This window comes from Ochotona curzoniae, unplaced genomic scaffold, assembly GCF_017591425.1.
Source record: "Ochotona curzoniae isolate NIBS_2020 unplaced genomic scaffold, NIBS_Ocur_1.0 contig_605, whole genome shotgun sequence".
NCBI lineage: Eukaryota > Metazoa > Chordata > Mammalia > Lagomorpha > Ochotonidae > Ochotona > Ochotona curzoniae.
The window spans coordinates 653,200-665,033 of NW_024466491.1; the positions used below are offsets into that span (position 1 = coordinate 653,200).

The window sequence follows — 11,834 nt, forward strand, 5'->3', positions numbered from 1 at the left end:
GGTTCACCCTCGAAGTGGCTCCAACACCCAGAGCTGAGCTGATCCAAAGCCAAGAGCTTCTTCCAGGTCTCTGACACGGGTGCAGGGTCCCAAGGCTTTGGGCCGTCCTCCACTGCTTTCCCAGGCCACAGGCAGGGAGCTGGACGGGGGAAGTGGAGCAGCTGGGACTCGAACTAGCGATCATATGGGATCTCAGCTCTTGCAAGGCTGAGGATTAGCCAATTGAGTCAGTTACACAAGGACCCCTCTGGAAGGTCATTTTAAAGGGGGGTGGGCATGAACAGGACCCGTCAAAAATCCACATTTTGGAGGCCTCTCTCTTGCTGTATTATTGAAGAGAGTGTGAGAGGAGAAAGAGGAGAAGGAGGACGAGGTCCCTACGCCTCACAGCAGTGACGGTTGGGCACCAAAAGGCGCGCCGCACCCCTTACAATCAATCAATGAATCAATACATTAGGCCATGGATAAACCCTGGGAGCGGGGTATAAAGCAAGCTGGGGGTGGGGGGAAGAGGAGGCGCTCATGTTGGGGAGAGCCCGGCTTCCCCCCCCATAAGAGAAGTTATTATTATTATTTTAATGTTAAATGATGCCTTCTAGGGCAAAGTATAGACCCAGGACTAGGCGTGGGAAAGATGCCATTTTTTTTCTCAAAAAGATGGAAGGCGGTCCCAGGAGTGAGCGAGCCGGGGACGCCGGGGCAGCGCACAGGGCTGTGACGTCATAGGCACGTCCAGCAGCGTCGCAGCACCTGGACGTCCTTTCCCCGACAGGTCCCTCCGGGAGCCGGACCCAGCGCGAATCAAGCTTCTCATTGGCTAAGAGTTCCGTCAATCCCTTTCATTCTTGCAGTCTTCCGTCCCGCCTCCCCCATACCTGCCTCTGATTGGTCGAGGAGGCCGTCACTCCAGAAAGGTCCGCATTCCTTCCGCCTTTCTCCAGGAGACCGAGGGCGAGGAGGGCGGGTTTCCGGCAGTCCCCACCCCCCTGGACTCTGATTCCATCTCCCATTGGCTGAGCTGCGTGCCGGTCGCTTCCCCGTCCGCCTCCGATTGGCCAGGTCTCCGCCGCTCTGCGCGGCGCCGGCTCCGCCCCCGTCGGGTGTTTGTGGTGGGGCTGCGGAGTCGCCGATCCCGCCGGAAGCGCCAGGACAATGGGGACCCGGGACGACGAGTACGACTACCTATTCAAAGGTACGCTCGGTGAGGGGCACAACGGGGCGAGGGGGCGAGACGGTGAGCTGGCGGGTCGAGGCCGTGCCCCGATCCCCTGGGCCCAGACCGGAGCCTGAGGCTGGGGACTCGGTGAACCAGGCCCCTGGGGAAGGCCGGGCCCAGCCAGGCGACGCTCCATCCGCGGCGGGACGGAATGAGAGGCGAAGGCGGAGCGGCGGTTCCCGGAGAGGCCTGAGGGGCCCGGGCTGCGGCGAGGCGGGGCCCGGACTGAGGGGGCGGGGCCGGAGCCGGGAACGAGGCCATTCGGGGCGGGGCCTGGCCAGAGGGGGGCGGGGCCCGGAACCGGGATCCAGACCGTTAGGGGGCGGGGCCTGCCCCGGAGGGGGCCATGGGCCTGAGTGGGTGGGGCCTGGCCCGGAGGGGGCGGGGCTGGAGCCGGGAGGGAGGCTTTAGGGAGGTGGGGCTTGGCCTAAGGGGCGGGGCTGGAGCCGGGAGAGAGGCCTTTGGGGGCGGGACCAGGGTGTGGTGGGTGTGTCCCAGAAGTAGGTTGCGTCTGGTTAGGAAGGGGCGGGGTCACATGAAACCCGTTGTGATTGGAGGCGTGGCTCGGGGGCGGGGCCTGAGGGGCGGGGCCCGGAGAGGGGAGGGCCGTGGTGTGGAGTGGTCAGCGTTGACAGCAGTCATGGAGGCGGAGAGATAGGCATGGATGAGCCCCTACCCACCACTGCACCCCGCAGTGCCCGCAGCGGGTCGCGGGTGTGCCAGGCCGACGCAGGGAGCCGCGATTCGCAAGGGAGGGGAGGCCAGAACCCCGTTCTCTGCGCTCCCCCCTGTGCCAAGGTCTGCCCTTGGGGGAGCTGCTAGCGCTGACTCGGAACCTGCACTTGTCATGGCACTTTATGAGCCGCGTCTTCATTCCGATCCTGAGCCACTGTGGCCTGACGGAGCGGTCGAGGCCAGGCCTGCACCCAGACCGGCTGGGGGCTGTACCGCTTACAGAAGCGTGTCTTAGGGGGCGAGGGTTGGTGGCCGGGGTCTGGGACTAGGGGGGGAGCCATCATACCACCTGCTGCACGCCTGCCCCTTGGGATCTCAATCACTGCACCATCGTGCTGGGCCCCAGCCCCCTGGGACCAAGCCCAGGCGGGCCAGGCAGCCACCAGCTGGCCGGTGAGTCGCCCACTGTGTCGCTGCAGGGCCTCGTTGTTTCAAAGGCGTGGGCCTCCCTGGCCCGGCTTGTTCGCTGCGGTCCACGCTGGGCTCCTTAACTGCCCATGCCGGCCCTTGACCGTTGCCCTGCACACTGGCTCCGTGTGCTGGAAGCACGTGGGGGCTGACGGAGGATGGCAGGGCGCCTGCAGGCTTCCAGGCAGCGGCCTGTGGCACCCTGGAAACCGGGGCTGTGGCTGGTTGATGGGGTGTTGGTAGGGGTCGTGGCAGGTGGACCACACACTGGAGCAGGCAACAGGCTCCACTCCGGGCTCTGCTGGGGCCCTGCTTGACACCTCCGGGTTTCTTTCTTTCTTTTAGAAAGATTTCTTTATTTTTACTGGAAAGGCAGATCACATTTATGGAGAGGAGAGACAGAGAGGAAGATGTTCCATTTCACTCCCCGAGTGGCCGCATCGGACGGAGTTGAGCTGATCTGAAGCCAGGAGCCAGGAGCCTCTTCCGGGACCCTCTTCCGGGTCTCCCACACGGGTGCAGGGTCCCAAGGCTTTGAGTTGTCCTCCACTGCTTTCCCAGGCCACAGGCAGGGAGCTGGATGGGAAGTGGAGCAGCTGGGATTAGAACCGGCATCCATATGGGATGTGCAAGGCGAGGACGTTAGCCACTAGGCTACCGCGCTGGACCCTCTTTCTTTTTAAAAAGGATTTCTTTATTTTAATTGGAAAAACAGATTTACAGAAAGAAGGAGAGACAGAAAGATCTTGCATCTGCTGGTTCACTCCCTAAGTGGCTGCATCGTCCAGAACCAACGCCAGGAGCCAGAAGCCTCTTCTGGATCTCCCATGCAGGTGCAAGGTTCCCAAGGCTTTGGGCCGTCCTCTCCTGCTTTCCTAGGCCACCGGCCGGGAGCTGGATGGGCAGTGGGACAGCCAGTTAGCCACTGAGCCACCCATTTCCTGGCCTCTGCAGTCCTTACTGTCGGTGTCCTGTTATAAGCATCCTGGCTCCCAGTGTCCGCCTGAGGCCTCTGAGCTCGTTTCCTGCCAGTGTGCTGTTCCCAGAGGCAAAGTCACTGGGTCAGGGGCGAGCGGGGCAGCAGCCGCGTGGTTCCCCGGGCCGGGTCTCTGGAGTCCACTTCCTGGAAACGCTGCTTTAGCTGCTGCAGGAAGCGGCCGCCTGCAACGCCACTCTCCCCTGTCCCCAGCCTCTTGTCCCCAAGGTCAGCATTCCCCCGCCACCCGTCCCCCGTTGGGGTCGTAGCCACAAGTTGTCTCGGCCGGGTCTCCTCTTTCTTTTTTTTTTCCCCCCTTTTGTTTAAAAAAGCTGCTTTTAAAATATGGGAAATTCTCAAAAGAAAATATATATAGGAAAATATAAACAAATAAATACTAGATATATGAAAGTCAGATTTTAGAGAGAAGGACAGACAGAGAGAAAGATCTTCCATCCGCTGGCTCGCTTCCCAAGCAGCCGAGCTGAACCGATCTGAAGCCAGCAACCAGGAGTCTCCCATGCAGGTGCAGGGTCCCAAGGTTTTAGGCCATCTCTGCTGCTTTCCCAGGCCACAAGCAGGGAGCTGGATGGGAAGTGGGGCTGCCGGGAAGCAAACCGGCGCCCGTATGGAATCCCGGCATGTGCCAAGGCGAGGATTTAGCCACCGGGCTACCATGTCAGGCCCCTTTCCTTCTTATTTTTAAGTTTGTTTGTTTTGAAAAAACAGAATTAGGGAGAGAGAAAGATCTGCCATATTCTGGTTCACTCCGCAAATACTTGCGACAGCCAGAGCTGTGCCAGACTGAAACCAGGAGCCAGCAGCCTCTTCCACGTCTCCCGTATGGGTGCAGGGTCCCAAGGCAATTGGGCCATTCCTCTGCTACTTTCCCGCATGAGCAGGGAGCTGGATCAGAAGCGGAGCATCCCGGGGCCCGGCGCGGTGGCGCAAGTGGTTAAAGGTCCTCGCCTTTCACGCCCGGGATCCCATATGGGCGCCGGTTCTAATCCCGGCAGCCCTGCTTCCCTTCCAGCTCCCTGCCTGTGGCCTGGGAAAGCAGTCGAGGACGGCCCAAAGCTTTGGGAACCTGCACCCGCGTGGGAGACCCGGAAGAGGCTCCTGGCTTCGGATCGGCATAGTATCGGCCCGTTGCGCTCACTTGGGGAGTGAAACATCGGACGGAAGATCTTCCTCTCTGTCTCTCGTCTCTCCTCTCTGTATATCCGCCTTTCCAATGAAAAAATAATAAAAATAAATCTTAAAAAAAAAGAAGCGGAGCATCCCGGAAGGGCGCTGGTGATGCAGGCACCACATATATAGTATGTGCTGGCCTTCCCGGGGCTGGGCTCACGCGACATTTGTCTCTCGTGGCTCGTGTTTCCACCTTGTTGAGTGCCAGGGAGCTCCGTGGCTCTGCCAGGGGCGAACAGGCAGGAAGCAAAATGTCTGTCATGCACGCTGAGGTCCCTTCTTGATGCCTGGACCTGTGTGTCCTGCGCTAGCCATGGCCCCAGGGGCGCTGTGCCCATGGGCTGCGGGGTTCAGATACTACCAGGCTGTGAATGCCAACTGGGGGTATCTGGTCCCCATGCAGCTCTCCGGCCCTGCCACGTGAGGGAAGTCCCCCCGGGTCGTCCCCTTCCCTGCGTCCCGGCTGGCGCCCTGATGCAGAGAAGGGGCCACCCCTGCTTGCAGGGGACACCGGCCGTCGCACTTCCCTGCCGGCCACGTCACACGCTGGCTCGCTTGACCTCGCGGCCAAGGCCAGCAGGTCCCCAAGTTCTGGCCGTGTGCTATTTGTCTCCCTCCCAGGAGCGAGCTTGTTTATCTGTAGCTAATTATAGAACGTTCTATTTCTCCCGGTCAGTCCCCAATAGTCCAGCCTTGTCTTACAGACTTTGGGCTACAGGGCTGTGCAATGAGGAAGACTGTCCCCCGAGGGCCACCAAGGGTCTCCTGGACGTCTCCCCATCTTCCTCCAGAGCCCCTGGCCAATCAGGGCCCACCTAGCCCTCGCAGACATGGGTCAGAGGAGAGAGGCTGGGGTGGGGGTTCCACCCTCTGGGCTGTGGTCAGCTCCAAGCAGCTCCTGCTCTGTCCAGGGACCCAGACCTCGGGGTTCCACCTATGCCCCAGCTGGGGATCCCTCTTCCCCAGAGAGTCATGTTGAGGTTGGGGGGGGGGTGGCGCAGGGGTTGGGATGCTGGGGGTGAGGGGCAGAGAGCCCTGGCTGTGCCTGCAAGGGGGCACCGGCTTGCCAGTGGTCACTCAGTTGACCTTGTGCTGTTCTGGGCTCCGGGAATGCCGCTCTAACCCCACCCCCAACTGGGAAGGCTTTTTGTTTTTACTAAGTGCGTTGGCCTGCTCTGCAGGCCAGGCGGTGTGTCCACAGGGACCCAGTCCTGGATCCACAAAACGCCACGGGTGGCGTGTCCTCAGTGGTCCTCGCTTGGTCTAGCACAACGGAACTGTGTGCTTGGGACACTGGCGTTTTCATTCCCCACCTGCACGTGGAGCCAGCCTGGCCACTGCCCTGCTGGCCAGCTCGCAGCATTAGGTACCCCCTGGGCTCTCCTGGCATCATCGGGCAACCTTGGGCGGGGAGCTTGGATCCTGTGGGCTGGGTGTCCCCACCCGGCCCCCAGTTAGTTCTGGGAATTACACTGAAGCCTTTCTGCGCCCCCGCCCCCCGCGCCTCAGTTTGCGCATCTGTCAAATGGGCTGGGTGGCGCTAGCTGGGCCTTGGGAACTTCCCTGTCACAGCCTTATCGAACGTCCCTTTGTGTACTTGCCGTAATTATTTTGGGCCCTGGCACAGCCAGGCCAGAGGGGAGTCAGGTGGTTGGGGCAGCAGAGGACTGCCAGGAGGTAGGGGGGGTTAGCCCTGGGAAGCCCTGCCAGCCGGTTAGGTACTTCGCTGTCATTTCACGGGCACGGGTGGGTGGACCTGTGGCCAAGGTCTGGGCATGAGTAACAGCGGGAGGCGAGCGTGAACTTGGGAGCTGACTCGGGTGCTCACACGTGCCCCCTGGCGGCTGTGAGGACAACAGGCGCCGGCGTTGAGGGACCCACTGCCAGGGGTCCCACCCAGCCACACGGTGCTGAGTGTTCACCCACTCGGGCTCCCCACGCGTGGCCCAGGACAAAAGCCACGGCCCCAGACCCCAGCAGTGCTCCTCCCCTCCCCTTCCTGGATCTGTCTGGAGCGCACTGAGGGGCTGGCCCCGCGTGTGAGGGGCAGAAGGGGCGTCTGGGCCCCGAGTCTGGCTCATTAGACAGGGTAGGTAGGGGTGGGGCCAGCCAGAGTGGAAGCCTGCAGCCCCCAACCCGGGGCGGGAGTGCAGCTGCACAGAGGAGAGGCAGCCCATGTCTGCTCTGCTCCCTGCATCTTTCCGCTTTTTGGGGGTGCAGCCCCCCCCCCACCAGCACACCTTGTGTCTCCTGGGGGCAGACAGAGAGGAGGAGAGACACATCTTCCATCCGCTGCTTCACTCCCCAAGTGGCTGCATCGGCCAGAGCTGAGCCGATCCGAAGCCAGGAGCCAGGAGCCTCTTCCGGGTCTCCCACGCGGGTGCAGGGTCCCAAGGCTTTGGGCCGTCCTCCACTGCTTTCCCAGGCCACAGGCAGGGAAGCTGGAGGGACGTGGAGCTGCCGGGATATGAACTCTGGCACCCATCTGGGATCGATCCCGGTGGTTACAAGGCGAGGACTTTAGCCACCAGGCTACCGCGCTGGGCCCTGAGGATGGATTTCCATCGGGAACAGTCAGTGGCCTGCAGGGGACACAGCTGCTCAGTCAGTCCCTCCCCGTGCCGGCCACGCCTGCTGCAGGAGGGGTGTGGCTGGCCCTCCTCTAGTTCCACACCCAGAGAGGTTAGGTCCCCTGCCCAAGGTCCCCCCCGCTCCAGGGGGTCCTTGAGCTGTTACCCCTGGGTGGCCGAGCGGCCCAGCCCTGGGGTGCAGGCTCACGGAGGGCGATGTCTCAGCCCCAGCTGGGATGGCCGTTCTTTGAGGGTCGTGGCCCCCGAGGGCTGGTAGACGAAGTCCCTCTGGGACCCTGCCGTGGTCCTGCCTCCTGGCCAGTTGCAGGCGGGGAGCATCTGCCACTGTGCCACGTGGGTGGGTGGGTGCGTGCGTGCGTGGGTGCGGGGGCAACCCGCGTCTCACTGAGCCTCACCCTGCCTGCTCCCCGCAAGTGGTGCTCATCGGGGACTCGGGCGTGGGCAAGAGCAACCTGCTGTCGCGTTTCACCCGCAACGAGTTCAACCTGGAGAGCAAGAGCACCATCGGCGTGGAATTCGCCACGCGCAGCATCCAGGTGGACGGCAAGACCATCAAGGCGCAGATCTGGGACACGGCGGGCCAGGAGCGCTACCGCGCCATCACCTCCGCGTGCGTGTCGCCCCAGGGAGCTGTGAAGGGGGCGGCGGAGGGCGGAGGGACCCCCGCACGAGCCGTGGGAGGGTCCTCCTGCACTGGGTGGCCCCTGGGAGCTGGGGCCAGGGCTTTTCTCTCTCTCTCTCTCTCCCCCACCCGAGCCCGACATGCCTGGGGTGGGGGCACCTTGCTGGGCCGGCCTGCTCCTCAGCTCTGTCCCGTGGTTCCGGACCGGAGCCAACCCCACTTTCTGAGTCTCCCCATCCCTGCCTCTGCTGGGTGCTGGGACCTCTCCCTTTCCTTCGGGTGGACCTGCTGCTTCTATGTCCTGGGTGGCCTGGGTGCACGGCGCCTGCGCCCCAGAACGCGACACACAGCCTCATGGGGGGGACCTCACACCTGCCCGCCCGCGCGCGTGCCCCCTGCAGGTACTACCGCGGCGCGGTGGGCGCCCTGCTGGTCTATGACATTGCCAAGCACCTGACCTACGAGAACGTGGAACGCTGGCTCAAGGAGCTGCGGGACCACGCCGACAGCAACATCGTCATCATGCTGGTGGGCAACAAGAGCGACCTGCGCCACCTGAGGGCCGTGCCCACCGACGAGGCCCGCGCCTTCGCAGGTGCGCCTGGAGGGGGAGGGGCGCGGCAGGGAAGCATCCATCGCCAGGGTGGTACCCGCTGCACCTGCCGCACCCTCCCTGCTCACTGTGCGCGTGTTTTCTCGGTGTGTTCCAGAGAAGAACAATCTGTCCTTCATTGAGACCTCGGCCTTGGATTCCACCAACGTGGAGGAAGCCTTCAAGAACATTCTAACAGGTGGGCACACCGGGATGCCAGTGGGTCGCACAGCCCCGGACCTGCGCTGGTTAGACCCGCGGGGTCAGGGCCGGTCTGGACACGAGGCCACGCGTGCTGCTCCCCTTCAGGCTCGGGAGGCCACATCCGGAACACGGGGACCCCTGAGCCAGCTGCACAGATGGGGCACCGTGTGGGCCACCCCCCTCCCCTCCGAGCCCTTGGGTCCAGGCGTGTGCCAGCCATGGCTGTGGTCCAGGTGGGGCCCCGTCCCTGCGCAGCGGACGGCCGCTGGAAGGGGGTGTCACAGCTCCCCCTCCCGCCCTTCCCCTCACCCCGCACAGAGATCTACCGCATCGTGTCGCAGAAGCAGATCGCAGACCGCGCTGCCCACGACGAGTCCCCTGGCAACAACGTGGTGGACATCAGCGTGCCGCCCACCACCGATGGACAGAAGCCCACCAAGCTGCAGTGTTGCCAGAGCCTGTGACCGGTCCTCCCCTGCGTCCCCGCGTGCGTGCACGGCCTCGTCCTGTCCTCAGCCCGGCCCCCTCCCCGGCCCTGCCCAAGCGAGCTCCTGCCCGGCCCCTCGCCTGTGGATGGATGATGGAGGAGGGGGGGGGCAAAAGGAACAGCAGCCGCCCCCCCTCGGGTCCCGCCGCCACCCGGGGAAAGCCACAGCAGCAGCAGCAGCAGCAGCAGCAGCAGCCCTGGCTTGCAGTACCTGCTCTTCCCTGGTGGACCCCACCCCACCCCCTGCCGTGGGCATCTCAGTAGGCTAAGAAGGACAGGGCTGGCCAGCGGTCAGGAAGACGGGCACACGAAGCTGGATGCTCTCCTTCTCCGTGGCACACTCCATGGGCGATGGTGCCCTCCGTGTGTGTGTGTGTGTGTGTATGTGTGTGTGTGTGTGTGTGTGTGTGTGTCTCTCTCTCTCCTCCACCAGACCCAGCAGGTGCCCGGGCCCACGCAGGGCCGGCCAGGTGAGGTGCTGGTCCCTGGCCTCCCCCCACCCGAGCAGCCGGCACCTGTGGGCTGGAGCTGGGAGAAGCTCCCTCCCCGCTCCCTGTCTCGCCCCCTCCTGCACGCCGCGCGCCCCCCTTCCCCCTCCCCCCGTCCTCGCCCTCCCCCACCCCCATCTGTCTCGTCTCCCTGTCCGGTCAGGAACCTGTCTGTGAGTGAAGCAATATCTCCGTGTTTTGTATATACAGCCGCTCTTGTAGCCTCTGTTTTTCTTTGTTATTGTAGAGAAACACAGATTCTTTATACAGTTTGTAAGATTTACGCCAACCCCAGCTCTTGAACTCTTGATTCTCTCTGTGCCCTTCCGGCCTCCCCCCACCCCCACCCCCCACCGCACTGTTGCCCCTTACTAAAGTGTATGAGCCAACTTCCTGTTCAGAAGCCCATGGCTGCGCCTCTGTCTTCTTTCTCTCTCTCCTGAGCCCCGGCCCCTGGCTGCTGGGTCCCCGCTGCGCACTCGGCCCCTCACCAGGACACAGTTTAGGGGGCGAGGGGTGGGGTAGGGGAGCTGTGGGGTCTCCCTGTACGGAGTGTGGCCAAGGGCCGGCCTTGACCATGAAGGGGAGGCCAGCTCTGGCCACCCACAGGAGGATGTGATCATGGCAAAAGGCGGGGGCCCTGCCTGGGCCGTTTCGCACAACCCAGCTGCTCCATGTGTGCGCATGTGCGCCAGGCCCAGTGGGGGCTGTGGGTGGCCCAGTGGGGGCTGACGGGGTCACACAGGTGCCACCTACGGGTCCCCGGGACAGGGGCTGACTCCTACGAACCTGTGATGGCAGAAAACTGCGGGGTGGGGTGGCTGCAGAGGGGTCCCTAACAGCCCGATGAGGGGCAAGTTGCAGGACCCACTTCCTCCTGTGCTTCCTGCCCCACCTTAGGACTCCCAGGCCAGCACTGGCTGTCTTAAGGACTTTGGTCCCAGTCACTTCTAGAAACACACCAGGAGGGCTGACGCTGTGGCTCAGTGGGCTAATACGCCGACCGTAGTGCCAACAGCGTTACAGACACGGGTCTCGGTTGCTGCACTTCCCAAGCAGCTCCCTGCTGACACGCCTGGGAAAGCAGTGAAGGATGGCCTAACAAATGCTCGGGGGGGCCCCTGATGGAGCATCCAGCTCCTGGCGTCAGCCTGGCCCGAGCCTGGCCGTTATGGGCATTTGGGGAGTGAACAGCACTTGGAAGGTCCCCCTTCGTCTCTCTCTCTCTCTCTCTCTCTCCCCTCTCTCTCTCTCTAACTCAGACTTTCAAAATACTTCTTCCAAAAAGGTAAATAAACTAACGCACCCAGCTCTGTGCCAGGTCTGTTTTCAAGTCATTAACCCATTTACGGTAAAACACCACTCGCACCCAAAGCTGACCATTGAAAGCGTTTGGAAATGTTCAGTTCTGGGCCCCTCAGCCCGTTCACAACACTGTACCACCGTTTCCACAACTGTCCCCCACCTCCCCAAACTCTGCTCATGAAACTCCGTCTCCACTACCCCCACCCTCCTGGCATTCTCTCCTTCTACTTCTTGCCCCCTGAAAAGCTGATGGCTGTGGGTCCCCTCATCCCTGACCCACGGTGACCTTCTTAGCAAGGCGAGATTCAACAGAGGGAAAGATAACTTGCCAGCCACTCCTTCCCTCCCCAAACGAGCCCAGCCACAACAAATCCTGTGGTTCAATTCTCCTCTCCCACGTGGAGCCAAGGAGTGGAACCCAGGCACGTGAGCAGAGAGCTGGATGAGAAATGCAGCGGCCAGGACTCCGATTGGTCCTCCTGGGGGATGCCAAGGACGCAGGCAGCAGCTTGGCACACATACCATGCTTCCTAGCCAGGGGCATCTCCGAGATAGAGCTAGAAAAGCATTTTTTTGGGGGTGGTTTGGTTCAACAGTTGAGCTGATGCTCCTGGGTGTCCCCAGGCCTGTATCCGAGGACTTGCTCCAACCCCTGGCTACTCCAAATTTTGGACCCGTCTTCCGGTTCGTGCACCCTGGAGGTAGCAAATGAGGACTGGCTGTGTGTTCCCTGTGCGAGAGATCCGGATGGTGTTTCAGGACTGTGATCTGACCCTGCTCAGCCTTGGCTGTTGCGGCCATTCGGGAAACGAACCAGCAGATGCTAGATATTCTCTTTCTGAATAAATACATCATTTTGGATCCATTGCAATGGCTCGATGGCTAAATCCTCACCTTGCAAGCGCTGGGATCCCATGGCAATGCCGGTTCGTATTCTGGTGGCTGCTCCACTTCCCATCCAGCTCCCTGCCTGTGGCCTGGGAAAGCAGTGGAGGACGGCCCAAAGCCTTGGGACCCTG

The 11,834-nt window shown here is 62.3% G+C and overlaps 1 protein-coding gene across 1 annotated transcript; it reads left to right on the forward strand.

Annotated features, from left to right (window-relative positions):
* Positions 1-1,071: 1,071 nt before the first annotated feature.
* On the forward strand, positions 1,072-9,886 carry RAB11B (RAB11B, member RAS oncogene family). Its single transcript, XM_040990392.1, has 5 exons — positions 1,072-1,192; positions 7,532-7,727; positions 8,141-8,334; positions 8,450-8,530; positions 8,854-9,886. Exons 1-5 carry the CDS (start codon positions 1,153-1,155, stop codon positions 8,997-8,999), a joined length of 657 nt encoding a protein of 218 aa, XP_040846326.1. The 5' UTR covers positions 1,072-1,152; the 3' UTR covers positions 9,000-9,886.
* Positions 9,887-11,834: the final 1,948 nt, after the last annotated feature.